The following is a 15,616-nucleotide window of genomic DNA, read 5'->3' on the forward strand; positions in this document are numbered from 1 at the left end:
AATTATCCCGACTTGAAACTCTAAAGCACTTCTGAGTGCTTAATAAGGTATGAGCACAGGAAATTCCAAACCTCGTTGCTTCAATGACTGCCCGGGTTCAAGCAGTTATTGTCACCAATGGCGGTTCAACTGCATATTGGAGCATTGACTAAAATACTCATATTTACCAATTTTTTATATCGAAAACAAACGCAAAAGTTACTCAGATGTTGAAAAAATGCGAATGCATAATGAAAATTCGCTTGTGCGTATACAGAAAAAATATCTTCATAGTTAAAAATTAATAATTTTTTGCTCTAAAAATGTTAATTTATGAAGCAATATAAGATTTGGTAATAATTATTTGAATTGTGGATACTTTTCCAAAATTTTGAGAAACTTGTTTCTATTTGGTCAACATCTGATAGTTGAAGAATGATCTTATAAGCAAAATGGCAAGTTTAATGGAAACATCCTCTTCTAGTTCACTTTGTACAATGTTAAGACCTATAGATTATAGATAAGGTTGAGTGAATACCAAAAATTAATTTATCGCACCCAAAAAACTATAAACATACATTTTCTTAAAAGAAAAAATATGACAAAATAGGAAAATTGATTGGAGATTAATAACTAAAATTAAAAAAAAAACGGCTCAATATCCATCAAAGAAGGATGGAATAGAATACTTCAGTCGACTAGACTAAGTGGAGAGAAAGTTTGACCCGAGCTAATGTGCATGCTTTCATATACAAACATACCCTGCAGGGGAAACCTAAACTAGCGAAACAAATTTCTGGTTGAGAACTAATACGATTTCGCCCAGTGACATCACTTTTGAGTTTAAGGCTGTCATTGTACAAAAATACAAGCAAAAACATTCTTCTTCTTCCTCTTTTTTGACAGGCAGCCTTAGTGTGAGTTCGACAGGCAGTCAAGTGTGTGATGGTGTGTGAGTGCTTGGTTGTTTTGCTTGAGCGCATAGGTGACATTAAAAAAAAGTCCAAAATAATACCTTTGACTTGAAAAATTTGGAATAACAAATATTATTAATATATATCTTATTGAGCAATATCTGAATTTTAACGAATTTTTTAGACTTTTTGATATAATTTTCTATGAAATTTAATCATTTTTTATGTGACCATCTTACACAAAAGCGGGTTTTGGAATCAGGTGATCTCAGCTGTGGCCATTTTTTGACAACCAGCTGAGAGTGTTTTACTTATGAATCCGAACAGTTTCATTTATGATGGATATAAGTCGTTTAATTTCAACCTGGCTTAGAATTATGGGAAATTGTTGAGCGGTTTTAAATTCACTAGATGTAATCTTGGATTTCCTGCTGGGTACATATGTGAGAGCAACAAAGGCGTGTGCCGGCATAAATAAATACAAATAAAAAAATATATACACTTCGGCTAGTCGACGTCACCGTTTATATTTCCATTGATTTGCGGAATTATGTTTATTAGTGATTGCGTCATAAATGAAAAGTGATAAACTTAGTACGTATGTTTGTATATTCACACACACATAGCCATATACATATACAATATTTTCTGCGAAAAATGCTGTGCGTGACATTTGGAAGCCATCGGTAACAATGGCTACTTGAATTGGTTGCGATACGAAATCACAGCAGAAAAATCATAGAAATCATAAATAAAAGGCTATTTTTAGTTTAATACTTTCTGTAGTTTTTGCAAGGTTAGAATTTGTAGGCACTCAAATAGACATTGAATACTCAAACTTTTGCGCCCATTACTTAGTAAAGATTGTAAATCTTGAATTTAAGTGCGTTTGGCAAGGAGCTTTGAAGTAAAAGGTTGGCGCAGTCATACAAATACATACGTCCATGCACAACGCATTTTTTTTAATTATAAAGCATTTGAATTGTGGATGACCGGAAATCTTCCCGAATGACACGGATTTATATCAGACCCAGGACTGTCACTTTAGCAGCTATAATAACAACAACACCAGTTGTTCGAGTACTTCGTCACAAGTTGAAAGAGAGGCAGAGGAATAATTGTTAAAAGTTTAGATGTAATGCTACAATGTGGGTAAACTTTTCTTGACTGGCTGACTTTTGTGTTTGTTGGATTAATTACATAAATTACAATATTTGTCGGGTTTACTAGTAGCTGCGTTCCTAAACGTTTGGTACACACAAACGACATACAGATGATGCACGTGGCTATAGATAAAAATTAACAATGATTAAATGTGCACTGCAATGATGCTTTCGTATCGCGTAACCGATAAGAGAGAAATTAATAGCTGCTTTGAATTTACTAATATATTTGTCAGAAGATTTTCCTTCACCACGAGAAAACTTTCAAAGCAGTTCGACACAAATTAACATGTTGAGCGCGACACCGGCCCCTGGGGATCGGCGCTATTCTTTCCCCGTGGCCGCCTCCAGTTGCTGGGGACAGTCATTGCACTTTAAAGCTCAATGTAACCTGAGAGATTGTGGTCAAATGAAATTCTAATGAGTTTTATTGAAGCATTCTAAGCAAAACCTTTTTTAGACCCAAAAACATTAAATTTTTGTCATAACAGCCAGAACCGTATTTCCGTACTTTTTCTGTGAAATTATGAACAATTTTTTCGTCCCGAAGTGGAATTTGTTCATCAATTCGCTGTGTCAGTCCATTTACCAATTAAATTGATATTTTTTGTCCGGTTACTTCTTGAAAGACGAACAGGGAATTGAGCGCTGATAATATTACATCAACGCCAGTCGAAGAAAAGTTTCAGAAATATCGGTGCCGCACTCAACGTGTTAATAACAACAGGTATTCAGTGCTTAACCCCCAAATTCTAATTTGAGTCAATACAAGTTTTATTTTAAATTTTAGTATTTCGCCTTACACAGATTCAATACAAAATATTTACAAAAAATTTATGAAAATGTTCAAACCTTGATAGTATCTAAAATAACGGTGTCATCTAAAATTTTTACAACCTTCCAAATTTTTTTTTATTTCAGACAAGCAATATTTGTGACGGGTTCCTATATGTTCGGCATGTGGAGGTACCCCGCACGATACTAATCACCTATTTACATGTCCCTTAAACCCTTCACCAAACACCCTTTGGATACAATTCTTAGGCTACATCAACCTTCACTAGGTAGTTGAAGATATTTTGTATGAAGTATTTCATACTACTAATTTTTTGTCTCGTTTTCTTCTTCCTTTAATACCTTCTACCACTTCAACTTCTTTACTTCTAACTATAATTTTAATTTTATTGTTACTTCTTTTATCTATGATTTAATTATGTACGCTATTCTTTAGGTCAATCATTGTCAAAAATAGCCTATGGTTGTATGTTTGACTTATAAAAAACAAAAAATTTAATTATTAAAAAAACAAAACAAAAATTTTAATTAATAAAAACGTAAATAAAATTTTGGAATGATATGAAATTTTGAAATGAATAAAAAAATACATGAAATTTTGTAAACTCCTATGTTAAAATGATTTTGGGCAATAAATGAAATGAAATGAAATTTTGAAATAAATAAATATAAAATAAACAAAATTTTAAAATAAAACACAAGACCCTGAAATACAACACTCAATATCTGACTTAATGCATGTACAGTACGGCCCATATAACGGTTACTTTTCTTAATTATTTAGTTTGGCAGTGACAGTTGCGGAAAACTCGCCCGCCATTGTCGTGAAGCCAATGCATTCTCAAAGAATAAGCGTTTGAGCAAGCTATTTGTGAGACAGAGCCACATACCGTCATTAAGGCCATTAAATACTGTGTTAACAGGATGTGCCACTACATACAAAGCCAGCTCAGCCAGCCACATAAATGAAATCGCGTTCCATAAATAACGGACAGACTTTCCCAATCTTTCGAATAAATCAATAATACACCGAAATGAATTAATTTTTTTGGACCACCATGTACAGTCCGTTTAAGGGGTTATACGCAGTTATGAAGCAAATAAAAGACGGGTTGTCAAGGATTTATCCTGAAGAAACTTCAGAATATTTTAATTTGAAAATTTTTGGCGGTTATAAAAGCATCCTTCAAGAACGTAACAAAATTTTTTATTTATGAAAATGTTGATTATAGAGTGCGCTGCAGGCGATTTCTGGAACCTCCTTTAAAAAAAGACGATTTACGGTGTACATCGTAACTCAGGATTGGATTATCTGAAATCAAAAAACCAAACAAATTTTGTTAATATATTAGATTATCTAGTAATTAATCGTTCGGCTAATCAAAATAGTGAATTTTCACAAAATGGCAGCTTTTAAAAGAAATGATTTCGATTTTTACGTTAAAATTTGGCCGTAAATTGATTATAAAATGGAAAATAAGTATCAGATTTACAAAAGGAACGATTAATTACTAGAAAATGTATCTTTAAAGATTGAGTTAAAACGGTTGACCGATCAAACAAGCCGTTTTCGAGATATCGTGTACACCGACTTGAAAAATGCCGTTTTGAAAAAAACACGTTTAAAGTTTCAATACCTACCTTAAAACGTGCCGAGGCATCTCTACATATTTAGGTATAACTCCGAAAGTATTGCTTAGATCTACTTCAAATTTCGTGCGTATACTTTTGAATATATGTACATTACAAAAGTGCAATAAAAAAAATCGATTTTTTTGAAAGTCATAACTGCGTATAACCCCTTAATAGAAGCGTGACCGCCAAAACTTGGAAACTATTTGACCCATTCGATTCTAACATACTGCATTGTTTAGGATTATAATATAATATTTATAATACGCAATATATTTAATAAAATATGTAGTGGCCACAATCTCATTAGCTATAATGGATTCCCATCTTCGAGTCATACTTTGTGTTAATGCCTTCGTAAGTTGTTGTCGCTGTTGCTTGAAGCTGCATAAGCATTCCCCATACATACAAGTATACGGGGAATGCTGCTGAAGGGACAGTCCTTATAAATCCGTATCGCTCCGGTTACGTAGAACCGACTGTCGCCGTGTAAATTGTTTTCAAATCAGCCGAATTTGTCTTGATAATCGTTTGACAGTCCATATTTGTTTTCCTTTGAGTTTCTGCTTTACTATTGCCTAAACATTTAAAGCATAAAAAGCATTTTGTTAAATTTAATTAATCAAAAAACTGCATTCAAACGCAAAAACAAAGTCAAATAAAGGGTCAAACCCTTTTTCGGAAAAGCAGCTTCAAACATGAACTGAATGCTGAACAGTTCGTTGAAGTTTTCGATTATCAGTAGTACATCAGGACCAGGGTTTGCCTTAACTACCTTGTAGCAGTAATATCAACGAAAACATTGCTCTGCTCTCGCTACTGCTCTAAACTTGAACAGATGAGTAGTGGAGCAGGTAGCGGGAACAACTGTTTTTCTCACAGAAAAATTTCAATGCTCTCTGTATTGGAGTAGTAGCAAAAGCATCGGAATCGGCTGGAGCGCTACTTGCGAAATTATTCATGTGTACTCCAGCTACTTCTACCTACTACTGTTGCGCTACTACTACTCCTATAGCTGCTATTTGAGCACTGTTCGTTTTTGTTTGGTTAGTTGCATTTTGTATGCGTTTTTGCGGTGCTGCACTGAAAATTCAACTGACAATTTCAATCACTGACCAGGACCTATGTATGCAACAATTCTCCCAAAAGGAAGATTTATCCGAGAATATTTCGTTTGCCCTATTCCTTTTTGACTGTGCATTAGCCCACGCAATTCTTTTTTCAATTTGTGATTATGAGAGCAGCGGTGTTCCGAAACTTTAAGTCTTCTGCACATAAACGCCCTCGAATTGTACATTTGGATACATTAACACCACTTTTCCATTAAACTGCTTCAGCTTCATGCAATAATACAATTTGTCACAAACAAATCAATGATTTGGTCTTGCTTTGGAGAGGCATTGTTAACGATTTTAGCTTCAGATGCACTCAATAAATTTATGAACGTCTTCTGACTTCTTCAAATATTTTGCTGCAGATGTACATGACATTCCTAGACCTCTATGGGGTGTACATAGGAATAAAGCTTTAAATGGTTTTTCATACGCGGAACTTATTTTGTATAAACAACGAAAGGGAGCATTGAAATTTTGCCCCTGATGCTGGTGCCGCTTTAGTTTGTAAGTTTATATAATAATTGCACTGTTGTGTAAACTTTTTAAAATGAAATAAAAATTTAGTTTATAACGGAATTCTAAGTTTGTATTGCCGGTCCCGCTTCCATTAGGCATACTACATTTATGTAATTTTCAAAATGTATTTTAGGTAATAGAAACGATCTCGCTTTATTTTTGCATGCTCATACGCAGCAGTGAGTAAACAGTAAGTAAAAGTAGACTTAATATTTTTATAATCACGCGCATGTGTTTTACGAAAAGTTGCATACTTAATGCATATCGGCAATGATAATTACATATGTACATAAATATGTTTAGCGTAACAACTTTTTTCTAATGTTGATTTCTTTTTCAAAATTATTTCTGAAAAAGATAACCGAAATAACTTCTTTTTTAACTGCTTAAACTAAAATTAATCCCCAAATTTTCTGGTTGTCGGTACACATTTTGCAATTATGGTTCGTTCGATAAAATTTAATAATTTCAAATATCTATTTGTTATCCCCTTTAATTATGATCAATAGCTTCAGTTGACTGGTGCTAATGCATTTTAGATATCTCTACTTTAAATTGTCATTCTAAATTTGCGAAATGCCATTATGTTGAATAAAAAAAAATAACAAAAATGTGCACACAAGCACGCGCTAACATAAAACAAAGTTTCGTATAGCCTGAGTAAATCGTCTGAAGTGCATGACGAAACTATTACTATACTGTGCATAGCAGGTATATGCACACATGTGTACATAGATAGATAAATATAAGTGTATACCAAAGGAGGAACTTACCGGCCATGACAACTTAGCAATGTGCTGGATACAGCACCTACTTATGGCGACAATTTATCTTTGCTTTACTGTGTTCGAATGTATCAGGACGACTTGGTGCCACAGAGTTGAATGGAAATAATGAAAGCAACAATAACTTAGCACAAATTCACTTATTTATTATTATTTTATCACTTTTGCCTTTTCGCTTTTCTTTGCTGTTATCTTACGTTTTTTTGCACTTGCCTATACATCTAATTTACTTTTCTTTTGTAGATTGTGAATTAATTTAATTTTTCTCGTGTTCTATCACAAATTCTCTTTACGCATATTCAATTCGCACACTATAGTAAAAAAATAAAGAAAACAAAAAAGGGATTAGCCGAAGAACAACGACGTTTTGCACATTTCTTCTTTGAACTCGTTCGCTCACTTTCTGTGATTTGTTGTGCTTGTGAAGTAAATGCAGCCAATTTCAGGCGGCGGCGGCGGCGTTGTCTTAAACGACAGCGACCGGTGGTTGTGATGCCGAATGCAGTAACACACAAGCGAAAAGCAAAAAGATGAGCAACGTGCCTTACTACTTTCTCGTTTTGCTTTGTGCTCACGAAAATGTGCAAACAATCGCGGGGGGAAATTTTATACACGTTCTGTATGACAGTAGAAAGTGCAATTTTAATTTTCTTTTGTGTTGATTTTTTATTCAACTATGCTTGTGTTTTCGATCGAGGTTTTTGTTACGTTTGCTCGTCGCTGGGCTTCATTCCATACAATTTCCTAATTTTCTTCTTTCCCGGTCCTTTTGTCAAAGGATTTTTTTTTTAATTTCTTATGCCGTTTGTTTCAATGCATTTACTCAATATCGCGTATAACATTCCATATTTTTCGAATGGCCGACTTTAAGCATGACATTCTTAGCGGTTCAATCAATTTGCTCAATTCATTTGATCTTAATTTGTATACTTATGCGAAAAGCATTATTTTGCTACAGATGCACCGCGTGATTGGTAATTCTTCTCGCAGTACCTGTATTAATTCCAGCCAAATTGTTAAGATTTCTGCGATTGCTTGTGGTTGAATCGTTTGGTTTGTTGAGTTTGATTGAAATTGAGTCAGCAATCGATTGAAAAGTTGTACCACTAATATGAACATACTTTGTTGTTATTTATTCTTTTCGAAATGGAAATTCCCATTTTTCATTTAAAAATTTACAAACAATATTATCTTATTTAGACTAATACTAATACCGGAGAAAAAATTGCACGAAACACTGTTGAGGTTTAGCATTTACACATCAAATTGAATATGAACATAGCGACAAAGCAAAAACAAAAATCTACCAATTTACTGTCTCTATTCTGCTAAACCTTTTTTTACATTTTTTTGTCTCGTCTTTTATGCTATTTTTTACTTTCTTCTTTGTGCTGTACGTTCGTTTACGACACTGTTTCGTTTGTCGTTTGCTAGTCGAAATTATTCTCGTTGCTTCGCAATTCTGCAGCGGCGAAGGCAGCTGCTGCGAGCCAATGCCGACGGCGTTCGACACTAAATCACTATTACTGTTGTTGTATTTGTAGCTTTGTGGCGACTTGCGAATGCCTCTAATTTTTTCCGCCCTCGATACAATTTTCTTTATCAGTTTATCACTTTATTGTTAAATTCCTGAAATTCGTTGCTTACCGCGAATTCGTTGACTTTACACACCTTTTAAACACTTTAAATTCCTAATGTAAGATCGAAAAATTACAAAAGAAACACCGCAAAGAATCTCGCGACTGCTTATAACAAATTACGAATTTAGAATGGCAACAGCGCGGGGTTGCCATTGTGATATAGTATGCATAGTTGCACTTGTTAGTTTATTTTACAACTTAGCTACGCTATGCAACTACGCATAATTCCCATTTATCTAATTTTCTTCAATACAGGCTTTATAATAAATAAGGTAATAAGTATTTATAGTTGTAGAAATTACGAACTGATCCTACTTTTTTTAACGTATATAAGTTTGTAGTTGCATTGCTTCCCAACTCCGTTGAATAAGGGCTGCAACACTGGCCGTTCCATTTGCTTTACTTTCCCGCCGAACGGCACTGCCATGCAACATAAAATATTATAGTAACGCCAAAGTAGTGGCGAAAAATATATTGTTGGTGATTAAACACCAAATTGAGAGGCCAATTGTTTTTACACGCTAATGTAAAAACAACAACGTTGTATTGCTGAAAGATATCTTGGTTCAAATTGTGACCCATTCTGTTCGTTACGTTTTTCGACTTTAGTTTGTTAGCAGTTTGTTTTAATTGGTAGCACAGATGTATGAATCCATATGTTAACATAAAAGTATATGAAGTAAATTAAAAAAAAAACTTTTATTTTAGAGAAAAATATTATTTTGAAAGAGATTTTTTGCAGAAAATTTCATTGTCACGCCATTGGGAATCCACTTTTATCGCAAATTAATAACATTTGAATTGATTAGCACTTGAAACCCGCCAATTTTTAATTTTAATATCGTTTTCTTGAAATTGTGTATTATATAAATCTTCTTCAACTTCTATTAATGTTTCATCTTCAGTGCTGTCATGCCCTAATTATTATGCCATGCCCTAATTATGTTTTTATTATTATTATTATTACTATCAAACTTTATGTCAGTGCTGCCAACAGCCATAAAAATGCCTTCGATTCGCTTCTTCTCTGCTCGCTATATTTGGCCTCTGCTTACTTGATAAAAAATTTGAATGTGACAGCAACAACAAAGTTATGGAGCATTATTTGCCATTAGTGAGCATGGTTATACCTCACAAAACTGTTATAGTAGATTAGACAGATGATGGCGGTAATCAGGATTACCGGTTGATATGCGGATTAGTGAACAGCTGATTTGGTTACTGGTTAGTTTTGTCATTGGTTAGTGGCCCTGACACTTAGAAATATTTATTCATTTAAAAAAATCTTAGATTCTAATTGCTCAAAATGCTCCGAAATACCAAAACAATTAATGTAATTTCGAACGTGTTAGTGTAAATTGCATTACCTCCACTCTTTCTTGTTCTTCTCGTTAAAGATTTTATAATTTTTCATTCACAATAGATATTAACTGTAATTTTTCGGCTACGTTGAAATCGAAAATTCCCCTGATCCGCTTATATTATGACTCTAGTTATCAAACTGCTTCAGTTGCTCTTGATTTCTGAGATAATTACGAATTAAGTTGTTAATCCCCATTAATGCCACCGTTTCTCTAATCTGGGATTTAATTATGTAAGCGATCAATTACTGCAAAAAAAAAAACCTATGGTCGTATGTTTGAATTAAATAAACAAAAAGAAAAAAAAAAAAATATAAAAAAATTAGAAAGAAATATGATATATAGTATTATTTACTATGTGACGTTTTATTTTTTAAAATTTTTGAAATAAAGTTTTTGATATATATATTTTACGATATTATGCCATCATTTCGATTCACATTTTTCGCATATATCGAAACAGTGTTTCCGACAAACTTTTTATTACATTTGACGCATTCGGGATGTAAAGAGTGATCAATATAGAGGTATCTGATTTTAAATTAAAATAAAACAACGAAAATTCCAATTGATTGGGCAATCTTTATTATTTTTATATAGAACCATTCGTGGCATTTATTTTTAAAGATAATCCTTTTCAGATGTTGGCCTTCATTGGGCCATCCGTAAACACCAATTTTGAACGATTCGAGAATCTGAATGCCTCGCTGGAGGACTTCGGTCGGTATCTCGTGAATAACTCTGGTAATGCTGGCTTTCAATGCCTCAATCGAAGCTGGTTCATTCATAAAGCAATTAGATTTTTTTTATGTATCTCCACAAATAAAAGTCCGATGATTCCTCCAGCCCAGTCGCACCAAACGATTGTTCTCAATGGATGTAAAGGCTGATGGTTCGTTCTTGAATGGTTTTGGGTTGCTCTTCAGTCCAAATATGGAAATTTTGCTTATTAACGTACATAGCTATTAAGTCAAAAATGGTCCTCATCGCTGAACACCATAAGTTAGCTTGCGCGAGCGATGAATACTTTTCACAGAGTATCGATTTTCGTAATACAAGTTGTACGATTTGTAGACGTTTTTGAGGCGTAAGCCTTTCCATGATGAAATGTGAATGTATACGGAAAAAAATTATGTTTTTAGTTTGACAATAGCCACGCGAGATTTGTCAAAAAAACTTTTTTGGAAAAAGTACCTCCATTCCGATCACCCACGAATTTCTCAGACCCATTTCATGGTGTGGCATCCCATGCATTCGAGCAAAAACGGGTGTCTGCGAAAGTTCTTTTTGGTATACATTAAAAGTGGATTCAAATCAATGTGTAGCGTAAATACTTTCAATGATGATTTGTCTAGCCAAAACTAAAACGAACCTTCGATTTACTTCACGCTTGCTACGATAGGCCTCCACCATTTCGTTTCTGATTTCCACGCCATATTTTGTTGAATTACAGAAGTTAATTGTTTCTGCTTTTCTTTGAACGACGTTCGGATTGACTTGCTCTGCCTTGCGCATAGTGCTCAGTATAGTCACAAAGCTACTTCTTTTTGTAACATAAGAAACCAAGGTTGTGGTTGAGTGCGAACTCCGAATGGTAGAGTGGACTTCAGGGTATATCAGGGTGATTGAAATAATTAGAAATCATTTGAGTACATTCAGTAATATTCGACAAGGTAACGAATCAATTTATGTTTGAAGCTCTCTTTTATACGTTTAATTTTTCGGGGTAAGTTATTCCAAAGACGGAGAGAGAACACAAAGTATTGACGTTTCGTCACCAAACAACTGCATTTTATCGGTAGTGAGAATTTTCAAAAAATTGGATTTTTGTTTTTTGCATTTTCTTTAACTATAATATCTTAAAAATATTGTGTGAAAATTTGAAGTGAATTCAACAAATACTTTTCGAGTTATTCAACAATTAACAAAGGGCGCTCGGGCGTCCGGAGCGTTCGAGAGCAAGTAGCAAAACTTTAAATGCGTTTATGTTTTTTGAACTGGTGATTACTGTAACTTAAAAACCGCTTGGTAGATTTCAATAAAATTTATACTGCTTTTGAAAAACATAAAAAGCTCGTGCCTGATCGAAGGAATTTTTTTCCAAAATTTCGATTATTTTTAAACAATTAATTATCGGTTTTTTTCTCGAAAATCTGAAAAATATTTCCTGAGGCCGCCATATTGTTAATTTTGAAAAAAAGCTTCGATTAGGCACAAGCGTATCTATTAATAAAACTAATTTCTACGATTGATTGTCCGATTGATTTTAGATGAATATCCAAGGACTTGTGATGATCACCGCAAGGGACTTCTGGAGGAACGGGAAACTTTTACAATTATTAATGTTTTTGTTTTTTGAAATTTGGCTTAAGTCAAGTCGAGACTGATGTATTATTGGCTGATATATTTTTGTAAAATAAAGCAATTGACTAGAAAAAAAAATATTGAAAAACATAATTTTTTCGGGCCTCTGACTACCCCTTCATGAACCTCAAGATTTTGAAAGCATAAGCCGATCTCTGAGGTATCTGGGTTCTTGAGTATTTATGATCTTCTGGAGTAACACTCAACATATAAATTTAAGCAAACCCCCAATAGATACAGCTGCAATTTTTTTCGCAAAAACAGAAATGTGGTCATAACGAGAGTTGAAAAATTCAATAAATTTTCCAACTTCCAAATATGGAAAATTCAATAAATTTTCCAACTTCATGATTAAAGGTTCGTGGTGTACGGAGTCAATTGCTTTGGAATGGCCAAATAGAGTAAGAAAATTCACACGCTTTTTGTCCGTGTTTAGCCTTATATCATCCGACACTTTTAGGAGTACCGTGGTGCAGCTCCAACTACATCTAAGCTCCGACTTCAATGTGTTCACCAATGGGGGGGTTGGTTATTCAGAAAAGTGTTTATCTGGCGATGCATAATACGCTCAAGAACTTTAGATAGAAGCGGCAATTCTGCAATCGGGGCAGTAGTCACCATTCTTTTTCTTTATTGGTATTATTTTGGCTCTCTTTCAAAATATGGGAAAGATCGACGTGGTCAAGATGGTAATCAGAGCGTAAGTAAGATATCGTAAGATCTTTGGTAACAAACATTTTAGAAACTTTGGATGAATACCATCCAGACCGGCCGCATTGCATTCGACATAAAGTATGGACTGTACTACCTCACAATCATCGACACATTCGAAACAAAATCTGGACATCACAACGTTTAGATTAGAATTGTAATTATCATATCATATATTACGTACAGAATCGGACAGACTCACAAGTTTCTCATTTAATACATTTACATTAACATTAGATGATTCGAATATAGATTGATTTTTGTTGCCAATCCCGATCGCACGAAACTGTTTCTACGTCTGCTTCCAACCAACTGCAGTACTAAAGTGATGCTCATAGTATTTTAGTTTACTTAATCAATTGATTTGTTGATTCTCGTCTGCAAGCCTTAAAGGCCAATATAGTAGGTATAGGAGCTAATTTATCAGGAGCACGCGAATTTGCTCTTTCGTAACTATCATCAAAGCGTAATTTTAATATTCGCCTCAAGATTCGCTTCATCAAATGTTGCGTGTGGTCAATACTACTATAAATATATATAATTGGCGCGTACACCCTTTTTGGGATTTGGCCCAGCTCCTTCTCCTATTTGTGGCGTGCGCCTTGATGTTGCTTCACGAATGGAGGGACCTACAGTTTCAAGCCGACTCCGAACGGCAGATATTTTTTATGAGGAGCTTTTTTATGGCAGAAATACACTCGGAGGTTTGCTATTCGCTATTAGAAAAAACTTTTTCTTAATTTTGGTCTTTGACCGAAATTCGAACCTACCTCTGAAATTTCGAATGGTATTCACGCACCAACCCATTCGGCTACGGCGGCCACCAATTCATTTGCATGAGCTTACTTTACGATTTTAATTACTTTTGTATGAGACATCGCGAAATTTCAAATTGTCGCTGCGATATTGGGCGTCCAATTTTTGAATTTCACAATTTTTTTTAAACACAGTCGATATCTTTTTTAATGTTTATGGAAAAATCACTAAACAGTAACAGCTCCCAGTCCCGTTTGCGGGCCGCCCTCCCACTCATCTAGTCGGTAACTGTATGGGAATTTTAACCTCAAGCCAACGCACTACAAATCGATCTAGGGTGTGGATCAATTTTGATTCTCAACCCAAGATCGTTGTAAGCCTATAATTTGCTGGCCTTCTTTTATTGAGTTCCCTTAGCTTAACGGCTCATTTCACTTTTTCTGTATGTCTTCCTAATTATTTTCTGTTTGATTATTTTGTGCAGTGCTTTTCACCAGCCTCCATAGGTCGGTTGGATGCCTTCAGTGTATATAATACAGGTAAGAGTTTTCGGTCTTTTACCAAATTATATCTTTCTCTACTTACATTATTTTTTCGCAAATTTATACTCATATTTTCGACTTACTCGGTATTTTTTTGGTGCCATTGATATTTATGGCGGTGTTCAGCATATTTCCGATTTTGGTGAAACTCGATTGACGCATGAAAGCGCGCGGTGGTAGGGGTGGTAGTATATCAGGTTCCAGTATAGGACTTGCCTTCCAGCGTTCTATTTTTGGGCTTTTCTCAGCGTTCGATAAAGCTTTCCAATCCATGTTTGATATTAATAATCTGGAAAACAATTTAAGTATTTTTGAAATAAATTTAATGATCTGTAGTAAAGGAAAACATTTATAATTACAATAAATATGAAAGAAATATATTTTACTCAAAAATTAACGCATTTCTTTGGTTTAGATTGGACTAACTTGGCTTGGAACATTGATTTCAAATATATTAGAAATAGAAATATATTAGAAATATATTAGAAAATTTCACAGAAATCTAATAAAAATGGTCGAAGACTGCTTTCGTAATAAAATACAAAAAGGGGCCATAAATTTAGTTTGAAACGAGTAATGGGGCCATAAACAGAGACTTTATTTAATTTAAGGTGCTCGAGCTCCTGGACTGTCATTTAGCCAACTAACAGACAGCTGATGCCCTTGCATGAGCTGCGCGAGCGATCTGAAGTTGGTTATACGAGTACTTCGAGTGCCGGACTTTGTATATTAACATAACTCAGTAATCACGGCGTTGTGGTTGGATAAAAACTGAGTTTCACTTTGAGAGTTTTCGCGAAAGCAAAATTCTGGGATGGGAAAACCTAATTTTGCTAAGCTGCTGAAAACATGGCTGACTTAAATCAGCACCAGACTTTAAACCGCACATGCCCTATAATTCGGAGTATTCACCCCATAACTGGTTCTCGAGAAGCCAACTTTTAAGGTCTCCTAATGTCGAAGATTTTTATTAGGAGCATTAAATTGAATTCAATCAATAGCCAGTATTGATACTAATAATAAATGAACCCCATAGAATAGATCTTCTGCTATCAAGTGTTTTTAAATCAATCAATAAACATTGAGAGCGGTAAGTTGTAAAGGTTCTGAAAAGTTTAAAGATCGGAGCGCAAAAGGTAGAAAAACTTTCTAAGCTCTAAAATTGATTTTTTTTTAATTTTTTTCCTTAATGAATATATATTTAAGAATACATGCATAAAATTTAATATCGTTCCGGTGAATGTTTTCGAAGTTACACGCTAATTTGAAAAGGCGTTTCAGAGTGCTTGAAAGTAATTTTCCAACGTTGAACGAGTTTTTCTCAAAATGGTATTTTCAAAGTC

The 15,616-nt window shown here is 34.3% G+C and overlaps 1 protein-coding gene across 4 annotated transcripts in view; it reads right to left on the bottom strand.

The window, feature by feature from the left end:
- Nucleotides 1–15,616, bottom strand: part of LOC128855358 (protein phosphatase PP2A 55 kDa regulatory subunit) — a 76,876-nt gene that overhangs the window by 14,085 nt on the left and 47,175 nt on the right. For 2 of the 4 annotated variants that reach the window (XM_054090212.1, XM_054090211.1), the window contains exon 3: nt 14,357–14,562. In XM_054090212.1, the coding sequence (XP_053946187.1) occupies nt 14,357–14,546 (190 nt within the window). In that variant the 5' untranslated portion in view covers nt 14,547–14,562. Of the gene's footprint in view, nt 1–6,887; nt 7,211–8,546; nt 8,650–14,356; nt 14,563–15,616 lie in introns of those variants that run through there. The other 2 variants (XM_054090213.1, XM_054090214.1) reach the window with 2 other exon arrangements.

The sequence above is a fragment of the Anastrepha ludens genome, chromosome 2, assembly GCF_028408465.1.
Source record: "Anastrepha ludens isolate Willacy chromosome 2, idAnaLude1.1, whole genome shotgun sequence".
In the NCBI taxonomy this organism is placed as follows: Eukaryota; Metazoa; Arthropoda; class Insecta; order Diptera; family Tephritidae; genus Anastrepha; species Anastrepha ludens.